The sequence below is a fragment of the Clinocottus analis genome, unplaced genomic scaffold (assembly GCF_023055335.1).
Source record: "Clinocottus analis isolate CAN_PGR_092001 unplaced genomic scaffold, fCliAna1.0.p SCAF_3, whole genome shotgun sequence".
Lineage (NCBI taxonomy): Eukaryota > Metazoa > Chordata > Actinopteri > Perciformes > Cottidae > Clinocottus > Clinocottus analis.
This window is the reverse complement of record NW_027176042.1, coordinates 3,524,994-3,546,954: the sequence shown is the minus strand read 5'-3', so window position 1 is coordinate 3,546,954 and position 21,961 is coordinate 3,524,994. Positions and strand designations below refer to the sequence as shown.

Sequence of the window (21,961 nt, the reverse complement as noted above, 5' to 3'; positions counted from 1 at the left end):
GGCTCTTCCTTCAAATGAAGCACATGGAAGAAGAAAATGCTTTATGAAATGAATATACCAGCAGTACCATTGACGGTGTGAGGAGTCTATTGAATATATTACAATTATAAATATTTCTATAAATATAGTTGCGAAAATAACATAACATGTCAGGACTGTTCTGCCTTTGTAATAATGTGTATTTATTATTATTTGTTTTACTTTATCACAATAATAATGCAATTTACTAAGCAAATATCATTACTTACTAGGTCTGATTCATATTCAAAGATGTAAGGTTGAATAGTTATATTGCCTTCTTTTCGCAGGATGAAGGCAACATTCAAAAGCACATCAGCCACATGAATAAGGATATACACTGCACCCTTGTGGGAATAATATGTATTGCATTGTGAGTGGACTTGAGACGTTCTCGTATTAGTTCATAATTTGTTAATTTAAGTGAACTATCACTCAATGCAGCCACAGTGATGATAGAAACAGTTTTCTTAAACTCTTGCATTACACATAGCTGTTGTGCGGACCAATACAGTCTTACCAGCAAAATCTACCTATACCATCAAGGTAAAGGTGATAATGGTATATATTATTTATTATATTGTCTCTACAATAATGTGCTTCGTATCATATCGTAGTTTTGTAAAAAGCACAGTATTTCCCTCTGACTTGTGTGAAAAGCGTCCCACAGCATGGGAGGAAAGGAAAGTTGTCTAATTTACAATATTTCCAATTGACTCGAACGCAGCATTGTGGGTGGCCCACCCAGTCCTGTCCTCCTGCTTCCGCCATTTTGCTGTGGTCGTGCGTCTGCGGCAGTCAACGAACCGGGACAGGATCTTTCTTACATTATACAACTTTTAAATGTTTAAAAAACCGGAAACTGGTAATTAACACCGCATATTATGTTAACACAATATACTTAGTCGTTACATTGTAGTGTTTCAATATTAAAGTGGATAATCCGGCTAATGCAAAAACAAATAACCCTCAAAGCTAGCGTTAACTTAATGCTCACTGGAAGGTTCCGAGAAATCGGTGGTTTAGGTAGGCCTCTGCTATGTAATGTTAGCATAGCTAAACGAACCCAAAACTAAATCGGCACAATACATCACGTGTAAGCTAGGTTGATAAATAAAATCCACAATCGTGATATTGTTTGTGTAAAACATTATTCGGTGTATTCACGTTATCTAATATTTGCCGATCTCCATTCAGTAGCGGTAGTGTCTTTCCAACACTGCGGGGAATCGCTCGTAGTTCGTTCCAGCTAACTTTGGGCTACTTTTTATTATTCTACAGTAAGTATATGATTGTTTTATTGACTGTGTTGGGTTTTAAGCTCTGACTACACATACGACGAACCAGCAGTTAAGGTGACCTGTCACGTAACGCTGCTATTTGGCGGTTGTAGTTAACGTTAGCTTAGCTGTCGCCGTTTTTGCCCGTAGCCTGTAACGTTAGATAATCGAGTTTTTAGTTGTGGCTTAAGGAGAACATGTTGTACAGTTACTTGTTAAGCGAGTAACTTTAGTACCTTTTGTGAATCCTTATTTCTTCCCCGTTATTTCAGTGTAAGGGATATTTTAAGTGTCTGTAGAGTGCAGTTTTCCTGTTCCTTAAGATGGAAGCCCGAGTTGTATTTCAGGCTGATCATCAGTGTCCAACTAAGGCCTCCATGTTTAGGAAAGATAAACAACCCATGTCTGGACTTCCCAAATTTGCAAAGTTAACGTTAGTTGTTACTTATTCTGGATTAGATACTTGAAATGCATAACCATGGGTAGATAGTGTAAAGACAATGCGCCTGTCCACTGACCTGGACCCCTGTAAACACTAACTTCTAGATCACTCAGAAGTCATGATTGAGAGCATATCTGTCTCACTATTCTGTACCTCTGTGTGGAAATGTCCAACTGTCTCCTTTGTATTTGTGCACAACTGTCTGTCTCTTAATAACACCTTTGCAGTTCCCTGGGGAGTGTTTTTGATTGATTTTGTAGGTTTAAAACCATCCACTTGGCCCTTTGTGGGGATCCCTGGCTATGGATAGCTTGCCCCTCATGAGAATACAGTGGCCGAAGATTCTTTTTCTCTTTTCAGCATTGGCTCTAGAAGCTTGAATATCCAGCCCATATTTTTTTCTACTGCCTTCATCCAAATATTCCTTGGTGTGCAAAATTTCATCCCGTCCAAGAAGAAGCTGAGGATTGTTTTTCCACCTACCACCCATACCCTTTTTTTGCCACATCAACTGTAGCCTTTTTGGATCTATTTTTGGGGGCTTTTCTGGGTGTTAATGCCCCCCTGCCCCTATTTCTTTCTTTAGTATCATCAATTAATAAAAAATAATAAAAAAAGATCTCCAAAGGACTCTTGCATTCACCATCAGTAATGCTTAGCAGTCTGGCGGAGATAAAGATGTCTCAGAGAGTCTGAGAAAAGGGATGTCGTAGGAAGACAAGTGTCTCTGGGCGACCCACTCCCCTTTTCCTCTTATCTCACGGATCAAGTGTTCCTTCAGGACTTCATACCACCACGGAGACATTCTACTAGCAGTGCACTCAAGAGGGAGACAACTTATCAGCCACCTCAGGTAAATATGGCACAATAGTAAGAACAAAATCCACATTGGCTTATTTGTAGAGAAGACATTTTATTGAAGACTCAAAAATGCACATGAAAAGGCTTACTGGTATTTTAATTGGAATTACTTACAATATGTCCCAGGAAAAAATATAATTGATTGATTAACCACTCACAAAATGAGTTGGAGAGTGCTACTCCCGACCTGGTGCCTTTTGGGGTGTAAAATGTCCCGAAAACATACAGTTCCTCATCCCCTCCTTTGTTTTAAAATCCAACAAATCTCGCACAGAAATGGACAACATTTCTATGAGAGAACTACAAGACATGTAAAACGTGTGAAGCCTAAAATGTTTCTGTAGTGATGATATTTTACTTCATATCAGCAAGACTCTCACAAGCGAGTCATTCTACCGTGTTGGAAAAAAGCTTCTTGGTATTAGTTGTGCTTGTGCAGACATGTTCGAAAACTCGTAGTGGATTGATGTAATGGAAAAAAAAGCTTCTGTTGGTAATGTGTTGCTGTGCTCTGTCCTGTTCGCCCTAAAGAGAACCAGCTGCTGGGTTAAAGGTCGTTGCCTCATCACCTCCACCACTCAAGACACAGACCAGCATTACTATGACCAACCATGGAGACGACTGCTACTTCTTTTACTATTCCACCTGCACTAATGTAAGTATTGTTTGAGCACAAAGCTCATGTGTAACCGGTGACTGGTGCGCAGAAGAAAAAGCTGGGTCTTACTGTGTTTTATTTTTCGGTGCAGGGTGACAGCTGCCCATTCAGACACTGTGAGGCTGCTATGGGAAGTGAGATTGTCTGCAACCTCTGGCAGGAGGGACGCTGCTTCCGCACTGTCTGCAAGTTTCGCCACATGGAGATCACGGTATGCATTGTTTGAATATAATGTCGTAACTGAAGAAAGCTCAGAAATCTCCTTTAAGCTTTGCCCACTCGAGGCTGTCCGTGTCTTGACTGGCCATTAACGAAGGATAGAAAAAGTCTCCTCTAGGGACTAGGACCGGGAGTAAAACTCCCGGTCCTGGATCTGTTGGGAGGAACAATGCATTTACTGTGAAAGTAATCAAGTAGCAAACAATACACAGTCCATTAAATATTTTTTCCCATTAGTAACTTACATAAACAGCTGTTAAGTAAAATATAAATGCATATGTTTACATTGTTGGTAAGCTTAATTTGTTATTTAAAGTAACACACCAATGAATTCAGTTATGCTCCTGCATTTATACGGGTAACTTAATGGACATAGATCTAAACGAGACGTGATTGTCGTATCTCCTCCATACGTGCTTTAACATGTTGATCTCTTTCATCAACACAGAAAAATCGAAAGGAGATTTGTTGCTACTGGGAGAGCCAGCCGGCCGGCTGCCAGAAGCCTCACTGTGCTTTTTTCCACGAAAGGCCCCGCTGCGTCGATGGCGTCTTCGTCCCACCTGATAAAAGTGAGGGTCGTTCCTTAATCAACACACCAATAATCCAAATGTAGAGTGTTAAGATCATTAAAAGACAGCTGTAATAAAGCAGTATGATAATCGATGTAATTCTCTCAGGTCAAAGCAAAACTGAGGAACAGCCACACGAGGAACTAGCTCCCCCGCCTGCTGCGCCACTCGCCACTGCAGCCAATCCACAGCTCAGAGGCGTCATCAAGGCAGAAACACAGGAGCCCGTACCAAGTCCCACCCACCCACCAGTGGTGATTAATCCGGCAGATGATGACGAGGATGAAGATGGTGAGTTGGATTTTAAACCAAAATGACTTCTTTGTCTAGTTGAGACCATTATTCTCTGTGATTCTTAACACTGTTATGTCTTTATGTTTCCAGACCAGTTTTCAGAGGAGGGAGAGGATGGAAAGGTTGGCCCGTCTCCTAGGAAAATTAAGTCAGGTGAGACTGCTCAAAGACTAAATTTTGGAAACATGATTGTTCATAATTTGTGACCGGCGCTTTATAGCTCGTAAATCCTCTATGACCCTTATGAAAGGATTGTGTTTTAATGGGTTATGTTGTGTCTCGACAGACTCGCTCAGCTTTGGAGTGAGCACCCTGGAGGAGATTCGGCTGAGGAAGGCCCTGAAGGCCAGCATGAAGAGAGCTGGTTACCCCATCCAGAGTCCTGATACCTCGGCCAACGGGGAGAAAGAAAACATCCAGTCATTGTTTCGACCAGCTTTCTACAAGGCGGAGGGAGATTGTAAGTAAACTAAACGGGAATATGTAAGATTGTCCGAATTGCGAGGAGTTGGATACCAAACTCTGAGTCGTTTATTCTCCCATGTTTACGAATTTCACAATAGATACATTCATTTAGTATACAATTATTTTGAGAAATGTATTTAATTGATGAATTTGCCCACATTGATACTGCTAGCACACATGTTTTATGCATGGTCAGTTTGAAAGAAATGTCAGTGCCTTATGAAAGATGAACCTTTATGCAAGCTCAGTTTCAGGCCTCATGCACTGCACCATACTGCTCATGGGTGCTTTAAAGCAGCATCTTATTTGGCTATGTCTCTCATCTAATGATGAGATGAAATATGCTCAGATTTCTAGTCTGGATATTCCCCTTATGATGCCTAAAGAATGATGTTAATGTTGAACTGCAGTAAATGATTCCAATGAACTGATAGGACCGTTACTTTTGGTCCTAAAGAGAAATAGAATGGTACTGACTCTGTTCTCAACCTTTTAATGTAGGCCCACTCATCTTTGAAGAAACTGGAAGACTAAGAGGAAGTATAGCTGAAAGACTTGGAAGAAAGATGCCCAACACTGGTACTTTTTCACTCTTTTTCCACCGTATTGATCAATTTAATGCCAGTGCTCGCAATAATTGCACAGATTAAAAGCTCATGACTTGTCCTCGTTTTAGATGGGAAATATGGAGATGGAGTCCCACTAAGAAGGGGTCTGGCTGGGCGTCTGGGCAGCGTTGTGGATGAGGGAGAGCCATTCCTGCCCCCTCACAAAGGTGAGTGTCAGGACGTGTCAAACTGCACTTTCTACCAAGAAGTTCCTTTTCTCTCCCTTTCTCTCAATTCAATTTTCAATTCAATTATTTCAATTATTATTTCAATTCTCTCTTTCTTTCTCTCTCTCTCTCTGATATTGGTATTCACTAAACACCACCTGTAGCGTTTTACACAAATCTTGATAATGGTGACTTGTAATAACAGGTTGTTTTCCATGCTGGCACTCATAATGAAAAAAGTCTATAATGAAAAATCTGTCTTTTAAAACCTTTTTCTTTCTTACAGCTTTGAAGCCTATGAAGGACAGACTTGGAATAGCTTCGTCTGTTCCTTCCATTCAATCAGGTATGTATGAGGCTGACGTTGTCCATTATTATTTCTTTACTCATTCATGTTGACTAAAACATTGTTTATTGTTGTCCTCCAGCTTCCCCGACAGTTCAGTCCGACAGGGAGCCAAAGAAAGCTCCTGAACAAATTCGCATCAAAACACTGGAGGAGATCAGACAAGAGAAGGCTGCAAAGTCTCAATCACAGAGCCAGAAAGAAAATCCTTCATCCGTGGCTCCCGAAATCAACAGAACCAAAACCACCAAGGCTGTCAAGCGAGCCATCACCATCAGAGACGGCTCCGTTGGCCAAGTCAAGTCGGAGGTCCTTCGTGCTAAGAAGAAAAGGCAGGAGGAACAAGATCCCGAACCTAAGAAGAGGCAGGGAGAGTCTAGTCCAGCGGCTCCTGATCCCAAAGCTGCAAACATAGGGCAACTTAGAATAAAGACTCTGGAGGAGATCCGCAGGGAGAAGGCCGCAAAGATCCAGGCTCTGCCAAGCCTGGGGAATGAAAACAAGAAGAGCTCTGATACTGAGGAGAACAACGCTAAGAAGCCTCGTCTGATGCGCATCAAGAAACTGAATTCTCCAAGTAAGATAGCACTTACTCTTTTACGCCTTTCACATTGGATAACAGTCTGAATTTGTATTTACATGCTGTGTTTTTCAATTTCTAACATGCGATTCATGTTGAATTCAACAGGCAACGTCACAACAGAGAAGAGTGCTGAAGTGACAGAGAAGCCTGTGAAAACTCCTCCTGCTGCTCTTGAGGTAACTGACACTACAGTCGTTGCACTTGTAAAGCGCGTTGCGCGTCTTTCGACTACTCTAAAGCTCTTTCACACGACATGTCACCATTCACACACTGATGGCAGGGGCTACCATGCAAGGTTCCACCTGCCCATCAGGACTATTAACTCACACACCGTATGCACAGCTCAGTAGCAATTTGGGGTTACGTGTCTTGCCCAAGAACCCATTGACGTGGACTAACGAAGCCAGGAATTAAACCGGCGATCCTCTGATTCAAAGATGCTGTGGCTCTACCACTGAGCCACAGTCTGTGGTGGTTTGCTTGTTATTCTATTGACTCGACCTGATGGTAATATTCCTGTATCATTTCTAGACCGGTCCTGCCACCAGTAACAACGTCAAGGTCAAGACCTTTGAGGAGATCATGCGGGAGAAACGCCTCCGCAAGCAGGAAATGGAGGAGCAAGTTAAAGACTCTGCAGAAGCAGAGCCTGCTCAAAAACACACCGAAGAAGGAACCCTAAAGAGGAAGGTTCCTGTCAAAGTCAGTCTGACGAGCCCAGGCTCTTCATCCCCTTCCTCCACCACTGTGGCCCCTGACTCTACCCTTTCCACCCAAAAGCTTGGTAAACCGATTCTACTCAAATCTAAGGCTGCTTCCCCTCTCCGCGCCAGAGGTGCTGCCATCAAAGCTGCCTCCTCAGTCCCCGTGAAGCAGAGCTCTCCCCCAACGGAGGCTGAGTCCGACTCGCAGAGCCCCAGCCGCTCCAGGGAGGTCCCAGACAAAATCACCAGGACTTCTAGTGCACTATCACCAGCCAAGCAGGACATAGCAGCTCCCCAGGGCCATGCTGCAGAGGCCCTCACTTCTGATAAGACACCGAACAATAATCAAAAGAAATCCCCAGAACATATTGCAGACACCAAAGGTATTGCACCTTTTAACCATCATGCATACCCATGTTTCTGTTTGACCCGCCATAGATTCAGACCTGTTTCATGGAGCACTTTCATTCATCACTCGACTTTGCCTCCCTTTCAGTGAGGCCCAAGCTGAACGTGAAGCCGTCCGTCGTGAAGCCTGCCGTGCAGGTGAAGCCAGGTCAGAAGAGGAGGGGAGCAGAGCGCTCTGCTGTCGCTGCAGTCAAACCTTTGAGCAGCACCTCTACGGTGCCGGAGGAGCCACAGCAGGAGACGGCATGCAGAGACAGACAGGTAGGGTGTCTCGCTGGGCCAGTTATGGTGATTCTGTGATACCTATCAGTCTGGAGCATGTGTTGGAAGACGTTTTTTAAATGTGTCTTAATTGAATTTGATGTAACGTTTCATATTTGCTTTTATATTTCTGGGAATTTACCTTATTTTACTATTTATCAGTAATAGTTTGTGGAAGTGTTTATCACAAGTGCCTAGCTTTGTCATTGTTTTTCTATTGATTACTTTTTATTTACAAATTTCTACTTGCTTTGTCCTTACGCATGTTTTGTTTTTGCGACCCTTTACACAGTTGGTATTCAAAGTTTCCTCTTATGTATCTTGTCCCTTTTTATAATTCTGCCAATATATAATTAGATTGTCGTCTAATCTTCAATTACGTTCAGAATAATCTAAATCTAAACAATCTGGCGCTGTTACTGACTTTGAGTTACCTTTCTTCCATTGTTAGGAGTTCCCATCAACCGATGCAGAGGCTCAGCTGAGCTCTGCTGTTCCCAGAAGTCCCAACACCCTGTTGGACTCTGGCTCTGGCTCCAGCCCACAGAGAGAGGACCTCCAGACTGTCCCCGTCTTCAAACAGAGTCTGAGCCAAGACCCCAAGCAGACCTCTAATGTCGCTGCTGCCAGTGAAGCCTGTACAGTCCCCCAAAGGTAACGGTCCACAGAGAGCTTACAACTGGAATTTCATGTTTGAACATGAATATATCTGCCCTCAAGTGAGGAGTGTGAGATCCTAATCAAGAGTAACGACTCTAAACAGTCCTCCTTGTGTAAATGTTTACAGAGAACACAAAAGTTCTCAGATACATTAGTGGTTATGGCCGTCATGAGAAAAAAAAGTTCCCACTTCATTACACATCTGTTCATTGATTTTTATATACAAACGTATTTTACAGAAATATTGCAAAAATAAATAAATTTTGAGCCAGTTTTTCAGCGTTATTGAAAAATAAGAGAATTCCATTGAAAATTGATGGAAGTTGTTGCAATGTTTTTTCTTCATCTGACATGATCGTAGTATTGACGGTCACTAAAAGAATAACACGTCTCTCTGTCCATCTCAGCCCAGCTCTGAAGAGTCCCACTCAGCCCAAGTCCCGCAGACTGAGTGTCGCCGCATCCCGCACCGCCTCCACCTCCAGCGCTGCTGCCTCCACCTCGGCCATGGACGACTTTGAGGAGCTTATCAACGAGTTCACCGAGGACCACCTGGAGGAAGACGTGGACCCCGGCATCGGAGAGGACGACCTGCTGCAGGAACTGTCCGAGATGATTGACAGCTGAGGGTCCCATTAAGCAGTGTACTCTTTGCTCAAACTACTCGCCCTCAATCTTTTCTTGTTCACAAGAAATGAAGACTCACAATCACCCACAATAGAACTTAAAATATATATATATATATTAAACTTTTGGTTAATTTGTTTTACTTTAGACTTTTTCCTTTCCTGCCCATATGATCATCTATTCACCCCGACTGTTCTTCTGCAGGGCTGAGATTATTGTTTTATCATACGTTTTATATTTTCATGATCATTTTCAAAGTCCTGAAGCCTAAAGAGAAAGTGGGGGAAAAAAGCTTTGGTGCTGGAAGATTGTCATCCCGTTAGCAGGAGTCCTTGAAGATGCTGAGTCTTGATGAATGTGTTTTTAGAGAGAAGTCCTATCTGTATACTGTGTATGCAAAAGGAAGCAAGCTGAGAACAGAAATACTAAATCCTGCTGCACTTACAGGGCCTGCAGTGCCCCCAACTACTTGTGTTTTTGTTTTTCTATGTCTGTGAGTGGTTGAATACGCCTATCTATGTTGCCCAGCTAGTTCCCAGATTGTGACCGTTAAACATATACATTTTAATTTAATGATGATTCAGCAAAGCTCTGGTCAGAGCCTGAAGTTACTATCAGGATCGATCTATTCATCAGGTGTACGGGGGCTTCTAAATTTACCTCTCGGATCGAATGGAGAGCACCTTCTGCCAGTGGCTGTTCTTCACTGTTTTTATAATGTTCGATGCAAATGTATGTGCTTATTTTATTTTTTTTAAACCAGTTTTCAGTGGGCGTCCTTTGACACAACTAGTCTGGGATCAGTGTGTGAGTGCTGTCTGGGCTTTGATAATGAACACCTCAGGTACCGTTTATGACATTTGTATGTTCCTAATGTGATTGACAAACACTGAACTCCACACCGCTGTCTTTGGTTGTCTTCTCTTATATGTTAGCATTGGTTTATAAATGTGGTCTGAGGAAAGATATACTTGTTTTTTCGACTTAATATGTATCGGCTCTGCCCTGACCTTTTCCCACATGCTTCAAAGTCACTTGTACATATTACTGTGTAATAAAAAGTGCTTTTAATGACAAGCTGGATCAATAATTGATTGCTATTATCATTCAACCAATAGTTAGTGCCAGGTCATGGGATAGCCATCAGCTGTTGATAGTTAGTCATCCATGGTAAATCTAAATATCACTCTACTTGTTGGTGTTGTCAGCAATGGAGACTCATTTAAAGTGGCAATAACTGCATTCTTGAACAGCCTGATTATTCCAGAGGGAGAAGAATAATAACTCACAAAACAAATTCAGGCTGAACAATTGTTTAGAGACCAATAGAAGCTCTTAAATAAATAACAAGACGACCATGAGGTGGAATACAGCATCTGACTGACTCAGTTATAGCACAGTGACAGAATGGCCCTATGTTGTTAAATATGTGTGTTGTGACTGCATGCTGTCACTTTCCAAGTTCCCATTAAGTACAATGTCCAAAGCAGACTGGACCCGGGGTTCCTGTCCATCCACCAGTCTCTGGTTACTTCACACGGACCCTCTCCCTTTCTGCACTGGATTAATTCACCTCTGCAGTCAAATCCTACCCGGGATTAATCGTCTTGTGGTCTTTTGACTCTGCCGCGTTTGTGGGGTCCTCCTGTCCAGCAGGGGGCGTTCCAGCCCCCTCAATGCTCTGAACATGACGCAGAGGCCGGTACGCCTTCTACTTCCGGGTCGGTGGATGTAAACAGAAGGACGTTCCGCCTCCCCGCAGACAGCTGGCAGAAAACATGACCAAACTGGAGCTGCTCAACGCGTTTCTGAACGACAGGCTGACCGCGGCCGCCGACGAGATTTTCCGCGCCGTCAAGACCACGGTGGCGGAGTACCAGGGCGAACTCCTGCGGTCCAAGGAGGAGAACGAGCGGCTCAAGCGGCTCCTGAACGTCGCCGTCCAGCGGCTCCTGCTGCAGCCAGGTGAGCAGCAGCAGCTCCGCTGGCCGTCATTGACGCGCTCTGGTGACTGAGCTCTGAATGTCACGCCAAACCCCGTTCACCATATGTCCGTTTTAAGGGTGGAGGTGTGCAGCGAAGCCGCGGTAGTATTACACACCGTGTTTATCTTGTGTTGAATGGGAACTGGACGGCAGTAGAGAGCACTGAGCACAAATGCATCCATATGAGTTAAGAGAGTAAGTCTCCATCCATAGTGGTGTGAGACTTGGAAATAAAATAATGGGCATTACAAGCAGTGTATACGTCATCTTCTAACATCAGAGTAGCCTTTTAAATACTTTCAACTAAAAAATGTTGAAAATTAAGGGATGGCTTTGGACTGAATATGGTAGCAAATCATGCCAAATATCAATGCTACTATCATGCTGCGATAATGGTGTGTTTATTTGGCAGATGCTATTTGCACCGATATTTGCACATGTTCCCAAAAGCTAGGCCAAGTAGTTTTGTTGCTTTAACACAAACAAACTGCGACTGAAAACTAAAAAATATTATAATAATACAAAAACTGAAAATCATATCACTGACTAAAATGTGAAAACGATACATTTACAAGTCAGTTTTGAATGAAGGAAAACCAACAGTAGGTTATGTTAATCAACAAATTCATGTCCGGAAACTGTCATCATGTTACAGCTGTTACATGTTATCCTGATATATCTATATAACTGTCACACTGGTACACCATTAACTGTTACTCTGTGGCATCATGACTATTGGTGCTCAAACACAGTCAGAGTTGATGGACAGTGTTTTCCTCATGTGTTTTATTGGGAGATGCCGGCCGTTCTGTTGCTGCTGTTCACATTCCTTATGATGCAAAAGACTGCACTTCAATTCATTTTGTATATCCCAAAATCAAAAATGACTAAATTTGACTTAAAGGGCTTTACAATCTATACACATACCACATCCTCTGTCCTGGTACCCGACATCGGAACAACAACAAAAAACTTTAGCCGGAAGAAAAAGGGGAGAAACCTTTAAGAGATTAACTACATACAGAGTTACAACACATTCAATGCAAAACATAGTATAATGATAATAAAAGCAGTATCGGTATTGGCAATACTAATTGCAATGTAACTAATAATAATAATAATGATAATAGCAGTAGGTGTCAGGCAGGACTAGGGTAACCACTACATATAACCACGATCCATGTAAACCTGTGAGAAAGCACACAAACTTTGGAAATAGAGTGTTGTACAACAGGTTTTTTGTTTGTTTTTGTTGTGGTACAAATGGGCTAAGACTGACTTCGTTGTACATCCCTATGTTGAGTAATGACAATAAATTATCCTTGAATGCGAGCACGAACAGCAAAGCATGATGGGTCTCGTCGTCTTCCTGAAGTATTCACCTGCCACAGGCAACCCTTCCCCTGTATTTTTAGCAGATGCTCATTTAAATTCCTGCTCTACTGAGTCTTTGTGGTTGCAGGAAGGAAAGTGTCTGTAGTATTTCACAAAAACAAGCGTGTTAATTATTTAAAATGGTTATTGAAGAAAAGGAGCTCACGATCACAACATAGAGAATATGTGTGCTACATTTAGCAGCACAATTGCCTATGGTATTTCAAGGGGTTTTATTTTTACAATCAAGACTTAAAATGATGAAGGCACTTGGTTGAAACAAAGTAAAGTTTTTTTTTTCCTTCCCGGCTAAAAGATGAAAGCAGTTCATCTTTGGTCATCAGAAGTGCACAACAGTATGCTTGAGCTAACACACCCAGCAGGTCTGATGATGTTTCATGTTTCTTTCAGAGCCTCTCTCTGGCCAGCCCCAAGAGGACGCTCAGCTCCACGAGTCCGAGTGGAGACACGACGTGGAGCTGCTGCCGCAGATCAAAGAAGAGCCGAACCTCAAAAACTGTCCGGCGGATTGTTCGCAAGAGGCGAGCGACTCAGAGGAGGGAAGCTGTAGTCGCGTGGAGCCGCCGCAGAGGTCACATCCTCCGCCGGCACTTGCGGTGCCGGCGTGCGGCAGACGGAGTGTTTCCCCCGCTCTGCTGACGTCGCAGCAGGTGAAGGCAGAGATCGACGAGGAGGCCAACAGCTCACCGCCCTCCGTCACGATTCATCCAAACTGCACAGCGGCTCAGGGCGACGCTCGAGGCGGCGCCGCAAAGAGTCATAGGACGCCGAGGACGGACCAGCAGGCGAGAGGGTTTGTGCGCTCAAACGGCAAGCAGAGCGCGCACATAATGCAGATCAAGAACGTCAGATCCTTGAAGCCGCTGCCTTCTCGCTCCTCTCACCCGAGCCAGAGCATCCAGAGGTGGCACAGCTGCAAGGAGTGCGGGAAGGGCTTCAGCTTCGCCTGCCAGCTGGAGGTCCACATGCGCTGGCACACCAAGGAGAAGCCGTTCAGCTGCGCCGTGTGCCGGAAGAGCTTCACCACGGTCAGCATGCTCAAGAGGCACCACCGGATCCACACGGGAGAGAAGCCCTTCCGCTGCCACGTCTGCGGGAAATGCTTCAACCAGTCGGCGCACCTCAACACCCACTTCAGGCTGCACACCAGAGAGAGGGCCGGCTGGGGCCGAGCGCCGCTCCCCAAGTGAACAAAGACTGGAGATTAACCCCGACATGTGTGAACTCTGAAAGGCTACAAACCATGTACAATGATTCAATTCAGTTTATTTTGTATAGCCCAAAATCACAAATGAAAAGTTTGCCTCTTGAGGGCTTTACAATCTGTACACATACAACATCCCTGTCCCGGGATCTCACATCGGATCAGGAAAAACTCCCCAAAAAATAGAAAAAACCCTTTCACGGGGAAATGATGGTGTTTGACTGTGTGTCTTGTCCCTTGTGCAATAAAGTGTGGTCTGTTACCAGTTAGGCTCCACTGACTGTGCTGTTGGACACACCCAAAGACATCAGAGGGGCAATTTAGTGAAACCTTTCTGCTGCAGTTCAGATCTTAGATGTGCAGACATTTAGACAGAGTGTCGGTTATTTAGAGCTGGAAATGAGAACACCATGCCAATTATAATTGCAACTAGTGACTGTGTTGTAAAACTGAGTGACAAGGAAGAGAGCCCTCACTGGCTTCCCACCCTCAAAGAGGAAGTTGGTGGGAGACATCAAGCCAATCAATGGCAGCGGTGGTTCATATACAACATGCATTAGCTGACAGGAAGCAATATGGGGGAGGAATCAGAGACCCAATGTCAGTAAGGCCTGTCTGAGCAAGTGTATTTCTATCTGGTTCTGGTTCGAGTTGTAGTGTGTACACAAGTAGCCTAGCTTTAAGCACAGTACTTAAGTAAATGTACTTTGTTATATGGATTAACTACAGTGATACAAGACCTGTAAGTCTAAACACAGAGCAACTAGTTGACTATTCTCTCTGATGGGCGAGCAATTATCTGGAGGGAAAAGTGGGGACTACTTTCAGCCTCATCAGTCTCATCACTCGCTAGTGAGGTGAGTCAAGTTAATGTCAAACAAGCTCTTTTTCCTTAAACTGACCAAGTGGTTTTGTTACCTAAACCTAACTTCCTCTGAAGACAGAAGTTTCTCTTGTAAGGAATAGAAGCTGACGTTCCTGTGACGTCCTGTTCAGACTTGTCAATCCGGATCTGTCTGTCTTCAGATCAACAGATCTTCAGATCTCGTGACCTCACTCTCTATTTGAGGGGCTCCCAGATGACTGAGGGGTGGAGTCCATCCTGGACGGATCACCAGTCCATCACAGAGAGACAGACAGACGCTCTCATTCACGGCGGACCAAACCAACAAGACACATTGAACTTATCCATTTCAGACTTAAGAATATAAACATATTGTTGCCTGAAAATCTAAATGAAGACAGAAGAACCCATAACTCTGTTGTTAACAGCGTTAACCCCTGCACCCCCACAGATATTCAGCTCTAATACTGCTGCTAATGCTGAGCTCTGCTTCATAACCTTTTGGATTGAGCAAAAAGACGCTGTGTTGGGCTGTGAGGCCCCCTAGTGGCTCCAAAGAAAAGAGCACTTGAATGAACAAAGATGAGAAGTCCTTTTACTGGATACAGGTGGCAATGTGCATGTAAGGAACAGTGGCAACCAGTTCAATTGGTACCATATCATGTAAGTTGCAAAAATGGTGACAGAGAATTTCATGAAAAATGAATGAAGTGTTTGGTAAGAAAGAGGAATTTAGAACTTTCATTTACTGCTATTTATTTTTGCCAAATATATGATGTATTGTTAGAAAGGCAAAATAAAGGCTAAAATACAGACATTTCAACAGAGGTAAGGCCAAAGTCGTGCAACTTACCATGTGTGCTTTCTTTTTGTGCTGGAGAAAAGAGAGCTGGAAACAAAGTCTTAAAAGAAACAAGGTTATGCCTGGCTGTCAGATGACAAGAGGCCTTCGAGCAGTTGATGTTCACCATTGACATCTTGGCCTACCGCACATCAATTAACATCAGAATCTGATACGTGGCAGATCTCAAACCAGGCTACACCCTTAGGCCAGTGGTTCTCAATTTTAAAAAAAAAAAGAAGCCCCACTTTGGAAGAAGAAAAATTATCATGCCACCGCCCCAATTGTAACAAAATGGTCCAGACTGAATTTGTATTGAAATAACCTTTTGTGAGTCCATCCATGTGTAAAAATTGCAATCACTTTCAAGTGAACCAGATTGCTCCATCAGAGAGAGGAAAGAAAAGTGCAAACACTTCGTTTGAAACAATGCAAATAAAGTTATATCTGTGCAAAAAAATAAAATGCTTATTCCGAATGAAATCAACCTGTTTTGCAGTAAATATCTTTTCAAGATAACAAACAAACTGCAACCTGTGTTAAAAAAAAACAAGTTGAAATATTTGTCAATAAGGAGTTTTACTGAGTTTTACACTTTATATCTTTGGCCAACACGTTTTTGTTATTTTATGATAGTTTTTCCACAAATACACTGCATGTATTATAATTATTTTTCCCTATTAGCATATTTTCTCATTGCACAGCTCCTGTATTCCTCTGTTGCTCTGCTTCCAGCATGCAGTGCTGCTTGCAGTGCAACTGGTTGCAAGGAAAGCTTTCATCCGATCACATTTCACCTCTATGTCTCTATGGAAGCAAAGCAGTTCAAGCACTTTTGCAGATTAAGGTACACTGAGAATGGACGTTGTAGTCGATTGTCATAGTCTTCAACAAATCAGATCTTTAGTTTGGCAAGCTGGCTGTATTCTTTGACGTGCCAGCGCCCGCGAACTGGCGTGAAGGTATGATTGGTCAGTGGCCCAGCGTGACCATTAACATGCGCTGTGATTGGTCAGTGTGACTTCTGTCTAATATAAAACTAGCTACTAGCTAGTAGAACTCAGTAGGAAGGAGTAAGAACATTTCAGGTTGTTGGGACATATGTTACAGAAGTAATTCAATTCTGAGTGTAGTTTTAGTGTAGTTTCCTTGATACCGAATTGCTGAAAGAGAAGGAGAAACAGACTTGGTGGCGGATTTAATGACAATGCATGTTTGGCAGTGATGAGCACAATATCATTTGTGTCACTGTCGAGCGGCTATTTTAACCCCTAAAACGTATGAAAACGTATTCCAGAAACGCAACTGGGAGGCGCGGCATTCCTCACTAGCGTCCATGGCCATGGAGAAGGACCTGGAACTGAAGCGCACCGATAAACTGTACAACCACGTCGCTGAACTGTTTTTTATCGAAGAGAGGTGGATGGACTTTGTCTTTAGCTAAGTGAAAAGCATCCGGTGGGTGAACTGCTTTTGAGTTTTTACATCTTATCATAGTAACTCCCGGGCCACTTTGTTTTCCCCAGTCGGCCCTTGATGTGGACTATAGAGTATACACTGAAGGCCTAGGTAGAAGATGCACAGCCTGCCACTGCCCAAAACTGAAGAAGAGAAAGACTCAAACTGTTTTATTCTGCTATAACTCTGCAGATCATTATCATTTCAAAGTGATATATGTTTTATATTTTTCTTATTGACCGTGCTATGGGTAAATATCTTATATAAGCTTTGTTTTAACAAGCATCAATAAAGTCAGAACAGAAGGAAATCATAAGCATTAACATGTTACGGCTCATTACACAACATGTGTGCCGCCCTGACTCACACTCTTCCTGGAGGCTCAACACCTGGCTCATACTGTGTCCGTCCTGCATTTAGAATCGTGTGACTACAGCTGGCCGGCTCAGTCAAATGAGTTAAGATTGGGAATAACTTTCCTCCCACTCAGGGATGCGGCCAGAACAATTCAGGGAGGGTTAAGAGATCAACCATGAAAAGGCAAACGACCCAAAAGGGGTGGCAGATAATCTATAGTGGAGAACCGGTAGATAAGGGACAGTAAGCAGGAATAACGGAGGGCTCGGCAGTAACACACAAGTGCATGTGGGAGTGTTTAAATGTGAGGGACTAATGAGGGGGTATGCTGCAGGTGAGATGGGCGAGGAGAACCAAGTGAGGAGGATGAGGGCTGATGGCGTGTGAGAGGATCTGAACATCTACGATGTGCTGGAAGCCATCACACCATAATATACTGTGTGTGGAAATAACTTTAATATTGAATGCATCCACGTTTTCATACTTTTCTCTCCATCTTGAAACAAAAACACAGCTGATCAAGCCCTAGCTACAACTCTGACATCGTTTTCTGATAAATTGTCATATGATCGAGCATCATATATCTCTGCTTAAGTGAGTTAGTATTCTTTTTTAAAATGTTTACATATTTTCAAAAAAAGCACATGTATTCCTAGTATGTCATCAAACACATGCGATTTGGTTCATATAAACTGAAACTGTATGTCATGATCTAAGTATGCACCCAACATCATGATATTCTGACCACAGGCATCCTCGCTCCCGCGGTGCCCTCCGCCTGTCCGCCCGCCAACCCCTGTCACGTAACGTGTGGAGCGCGTGCACGCGGCGACACAACCGGGGAGGCGCGCTTGCGGACCAGAGAGAGAGAGAGAGAGGGAGAACAGCTGAAAGGAGGGGAAGAGTGCAACGAGTCCACGAGCGAGAGACAGCGCGCGCGCGACACAGAGAGAGAGAGAGAGAGAGAGAGAGAGAGAGAGAGAGAGAGAGAGAGAGCAAGTCCTGCACCGCATTGACAGAAACACGGAGTCAGAGCTCCGGTAAAGGGCCGCCCAGCACCGCACCGAGGAGGCGGGGAATAGTTGTCTGATGCCGCTGCGGAGTTGACGGTGCCCGGTGCAGCAGAGGGGAGAGGAGCGGCGGAGGCGCGCAGGTAAGCGCACACTTTCGACTTTCTGCTGATGCTCTGGAGTTGCGGCTCCACTGACGCATCGGGTGGTGTCCCCGGTTCCGCTTGGGCTATAAACCGGGAAGAGGAGGGGGGGGGGGGGGTCGATGACGAGTACCGAGGATGTGAATAACGACAGCAGGGCAGACTGCAGCTCCGGTTCCGTCCAGGAGTCTCGGAACACTATTGTCAATGCAGTGTTCTCCTCTCCGGGTACCCGGTGCTCACGAGCCCCCGCCTCTCTGCGCATCTTCTGGATGATGCTGCGGTTTCGTTGGATTTTTTTTTTTTTTTTTTTTGCTGCTCTGCGCAAATCGCAAATAAAGGTAGCAAAGTCCGGGGGAGAAGGACCGGGCCCCGGCCCCGCCGTCTGCATCTGCAGAGGCCCGTGTGTGTGTGTGTGTGTGTGTGTGTGTGTGTGTGTGTGTGTGTGTGTGTGTGTGTGTGTGACGAGAAGTGTCATTGCAGAGGACATTTTAAAGGGCTGTCAAGTTGGGCTTGTTGAGTTAGGCCCCGGGGCTGCAGCCGGGGTGAGTCAGGTCTGGTTCCGTGCTGGAAGTGGATCAGAGCAGCCTGAACATGAGGGAGGCGACTCTCTAATGAAGAAAAAAAAAAACACAGCATTTTTACACACTCTAGTAATATGATAGCGGCTTGCATGGCAGTAGCACATTACATGATGACCTTGTTGTGCTTTATGACATCTTTATGATCATGAGGGACTTAAGTCTTAGGATAGTTCTGGACCTGTCCCATACGGTCTGTCTCCAGAGTTTAGTGGCATCCTTATATCTCTTGTAATATTGTATATGTCAACAATAGCCCTGTCAGGATGTTTCCTCAGGGGGTTAGCATCAGTAGTGAGCTCATGGTGACCTGCAGGAGGATACTGGTGTTTCCTCTGACTTCGAGCATATTGTTGGTACTGTTACTTTGAAGTGTGTATTAATAAGTGGAGTCATGCGTTTAACATATCTTCTGCAAACTATTCGATTTGACAACTTCCTAAGTTTTGCATCGCCTTTGTTGTTGGAATTCTTCATTTATGAAGGTGCCGCCATATGAAAATACTCAACGCGATATGAAAATACTCAAACGTAAAACTCCCTCATTCGCAAGTTTACTGAAGTAGAGGTACAGTAGTACTATCAGCAAAGTGTAGCGTGGATCAAGAGTATTGATCGTTAAGCAGAATGACAACTTTCAGATTGTTTTATTATATGATTCATATTCTCAGAACATTATGACGGAATCTTTCACATTAAAGGGGCATTTTTTGGTCTGCAAAATGCAAAGCAAATGTTGAGCTACTGTTTCTATATGTACTGTAGTTTAGTAGTGCTCTGCATCATGTAAGGTTTATATAAGCTCACCAAATGTTTTGTATATCTGCACATTATGAGTAACTATAGCTGTCACACAAATGTATTAGAGTAAGGATTACATGAACCTCTGAAAATGTAGTGGAATACAATTATGAAGTACGTAGATATTTTCATAAGGTACGAGTACCATTGTACAAATACTGTACTTAAGAACAGTTAAACTAGAGGAGACAGTCCTCTTTAGTACGTTTATTGACTCCATTGTGATGTGATGACGGGATGTGGAGCGGGAACAGTTTTAAAGTTTTTGACGACAACGATCCAATCGGCTCAGGGAGATCGTGGCTCAACCTGATTGGTTTAGCTTAAGACAGTGTCCGCCCATAAGCATGAAGCTTCATTACTGCAGTAAATGTACTCTTCAACACTGACGCTGTACAGGCTAAACACACATTTGATTATTTTACTTTAGTTACAAAGTCTGTGACGTTCTGTCGCCGGATTTGATTCAGTGCTTGTCCTTGAAAGGGTTGATAAGATGGACACTTGTCATTGACGCTTAGTTGTGAGTTTCCTTGACTTATATTATATAATGTATGACCCTCCTTATAGGCCTTTGATAATCCCAAAGTGTTCTCGTAGCGTGTGTGGCCTGTGTGGGTTCTGCTGTGGCTGTGTGAGTGGATAGAGCTTCGGTATTGACTGGTGTAATAAGAGCCTAATGCATGTACCCGACCTCACGTGTGTGAGAGGGTTCAGAACATAAAGCCTGCAGAGAAAAGGTGGAACTCTCTCCACTCACAGTTTCTCAGCAGAGGGCATTTCAAGTGCACACTCAAGTGTCAATGTTGAGAAGGAACCCTCTGTTTGAAAGAGTGCTTATAACTTTATTGTTCTCAAATCCTGAGATCCCCAGCTCACCTACCATATTCAAATCTTAAGTCCATCATTTGGATTGACTTTGCATTTACGTGATGTAAAACAGAAGGTGAATAGGTTATCATGGAGGCCCAGAGTGCGCTGAAGGGATTGATGTCATGTATTGGTTTGTAACTAGCACACAATGAATCATCTCAATATTTTTTAACTTCATCTTCCAAATATGTTCCTGTCTGAAAAAAAGCTGAATCACACTCCAATAATAATATATACAATAAATACATCAAACATTATAAGTGTAAATGAATTCATACAGTGAAATTCATGCTTCACACTCATATTGTGTATCAGTATGTCAACATACTGACCACTGTGTGTGTGTGTGTGCAGTTTAATAGTCTTACATAAGAATATAATGTCTCCCTTAGCCCCCCCCTCCCCACACACACAGAGGGCTTACAGAAAAGGGCCAGATGTTCGCATTTACAGAAAACGTGTTGCCACTCCACAAACATAAAAAATGACAAACACACAAATTTACACTGACATAAACCAAACTGTTGTCTGAAACAGTCAGCGCATCGCAACAATTGGAGTAATAACATAACACTGACGCGTGAAAATGGTTCCAATAGTGATGAAACTCACTCAGTCCAAACCAACAATAAGTTGTAGTCAAAACTTACAGGTTCACAGATGTTTTACTTTAGGACTGATCTAGATATACAGAGCAGAACATATTACATTTAAGAAAATGAAATAAGAAAGACAATGCAAAGTATATAGAGTGTATATAAAGGATATACAGTGAAGTGTAAGTACAATGACTAACTAAATGAAAAAAAGCGGTATAAGACCTAATTAGAGGGCTAATCAGAAGCTCATTTGCATTGTTTCTTGAAGTATATTAATCAATATTCTGCTGTTGAGGGAACAACCTTCGGCTATGTGGGAACATACGATCTGGACGAACCAGATTGAACCGATCTGCTTCTTGTAATGAATCCGGTTATTTTTCTGTGAGAATCGTTCAGTCAGCCTGAACCTCAAATGTTTGCTCTGGAGTGGATGTATCGTACTGATACCGATCTCTGAATGTTGCATTTCCTTAGAAAGAACTGATCATTCGATTTTCGCCAGCTGTGATTGGGATTTGTTGCTTGTGTGGATGAACTGGGGAGACGCTGTCATGCTTTTCTACTGAGATTCCAGGACTAGTTCAGCTTTTTCCTTTTCTTAAAGTCGAGCATATTTTACTGTCGTAATCAAAGTCATATTTGTGGTGTCAGCAGGCCGCAACTTCCGGTGCTGAAAAGTGAAGCCTCTGCTGAA

At 43.4% G+C, this 21,961-nt stretch overlaps 3 protein-coding genes across 6 annotated transcripts in view; all 3 read left to right on the top strand.

The window, feature by feature from the left end:
* Positions 1–800: 800 nt before the first annotated feature.
* On the top strand, positions 801–10,250 carry zc3h11a (zinc finger CCCH-type containing 11A). Of its 2 annotated transcripts, XM_068594139.1 has the most exons (18): positions 801–883; positions 1,216–1,298; positions 2,522–2,593; positions 3,133–3,256; positions 3,351–3,470; positions 3,927–4,050; positions 4,159–4,341; positions 4,435–4,497; positions 4,631–4,804; positions 5,311–5,388; positions 5,486–5,584; positions 5,871–5,930; positions 6,013–6,507; positions 6,619–6,689; positions 7,045–7,600; positions 7,714–7,886; positions 8,338–8,540; positions 8,954–10,250. In XM_068594139.1, the coding sequence occupies exons 4-18, from the start codon at positions 3,203–3,205 to the stop codon at positions 9,171–9,173; spliced, it is 2,673 nt and encodes an 890-aa protein (XP_068450240.1). In that variant the 5' UTR covers positions 801–883; positions 1,216–1,298; positions 2,522–2,593; positions 3,133–3,202; the 3' UTR covers positions 9,174–10,250. The 2 variants fall into 2 exon arrangements, with proteins under 2 accessions (XP_068450240.1, XP_068450241.1); XM_068594140.1 differs by lacking the exon at positions 1,216–1,298 and having other exon boundaries at positions 802–883.
* Positions 10,251–10,914: 664 nt separating this feature from the next.
* On the top strand, positions 10,915–14,004 carry LOC137796836 (uncharacterized). Its single transcript, XM_068595020.1, has 2 exons — positions 10,915–11,138; positions 12,944–14,004. Exons 1-2 carry the CDS (start codon positions 10,952–10,954, stop codon positions 13,741–13,743), a joined length of 987 nt encoding a protein of 328 aa, XP_068451121.1. The 5' UTR covers positions 10,915–10,951; the 3' UTR covers positions 13,744–14,004.
* Positions 14,005–18,153: 4,149 nt separating this feature from the next.
* nfasca (neurofascin homolog (chicken) a) overlaps positions 18,154–21,961 on the top strand; it is a 118,249-nt gene continuing 114,441 nt past the window's right edge. For all 3 annotated transcript variants that reach the window (XM_068594926.1, XM_068594924.1, XM_068594923.1), the window contains exon 1: positions 18,154–18,410. The gene's annotated coding sequence lies outside the window, so the exon portion shown is untranslated. The remainder of the gene's footprint in view (positions 18,411–21,961) is intronic.

Coding starts and splice junctions, on each gene's coding strand:
- zc3h11a (XM_068594139.1), top strand. CDS start 3,203: ATGACCAACCATGGAGACGACTGCTACTTCTTTTACTATTCCACCTGC. Junction 3,471..3,926: donor TTCGCCACATGGAGATCACG/GTATGCATTGTT, acceptor TCATCAACACAG/AAAAATCGAAAGGAGATTTG. Junction 4,342..4,434: donor TGATGACGAGGATGAAGATG/GTGAGTTGGATT, acceptor TTATGTTTCCAG/ACCAGTTTTCAGAGGAGGGA.
- LOC137796836 (XM_068595020.1), top strand. CDS start 10,952: ATGACCAAACTGGAGCTGCTCAACGCGTTTCTGAACGACAGGCTGACC. Junction 11,139..12,943: donor GCGGCTCCTGCTGCAGCCAG/GTGAGCAGCAGC, acceptor TGTTTCTTTCAG/AGCCTCTCTCTGGCCAGCCC.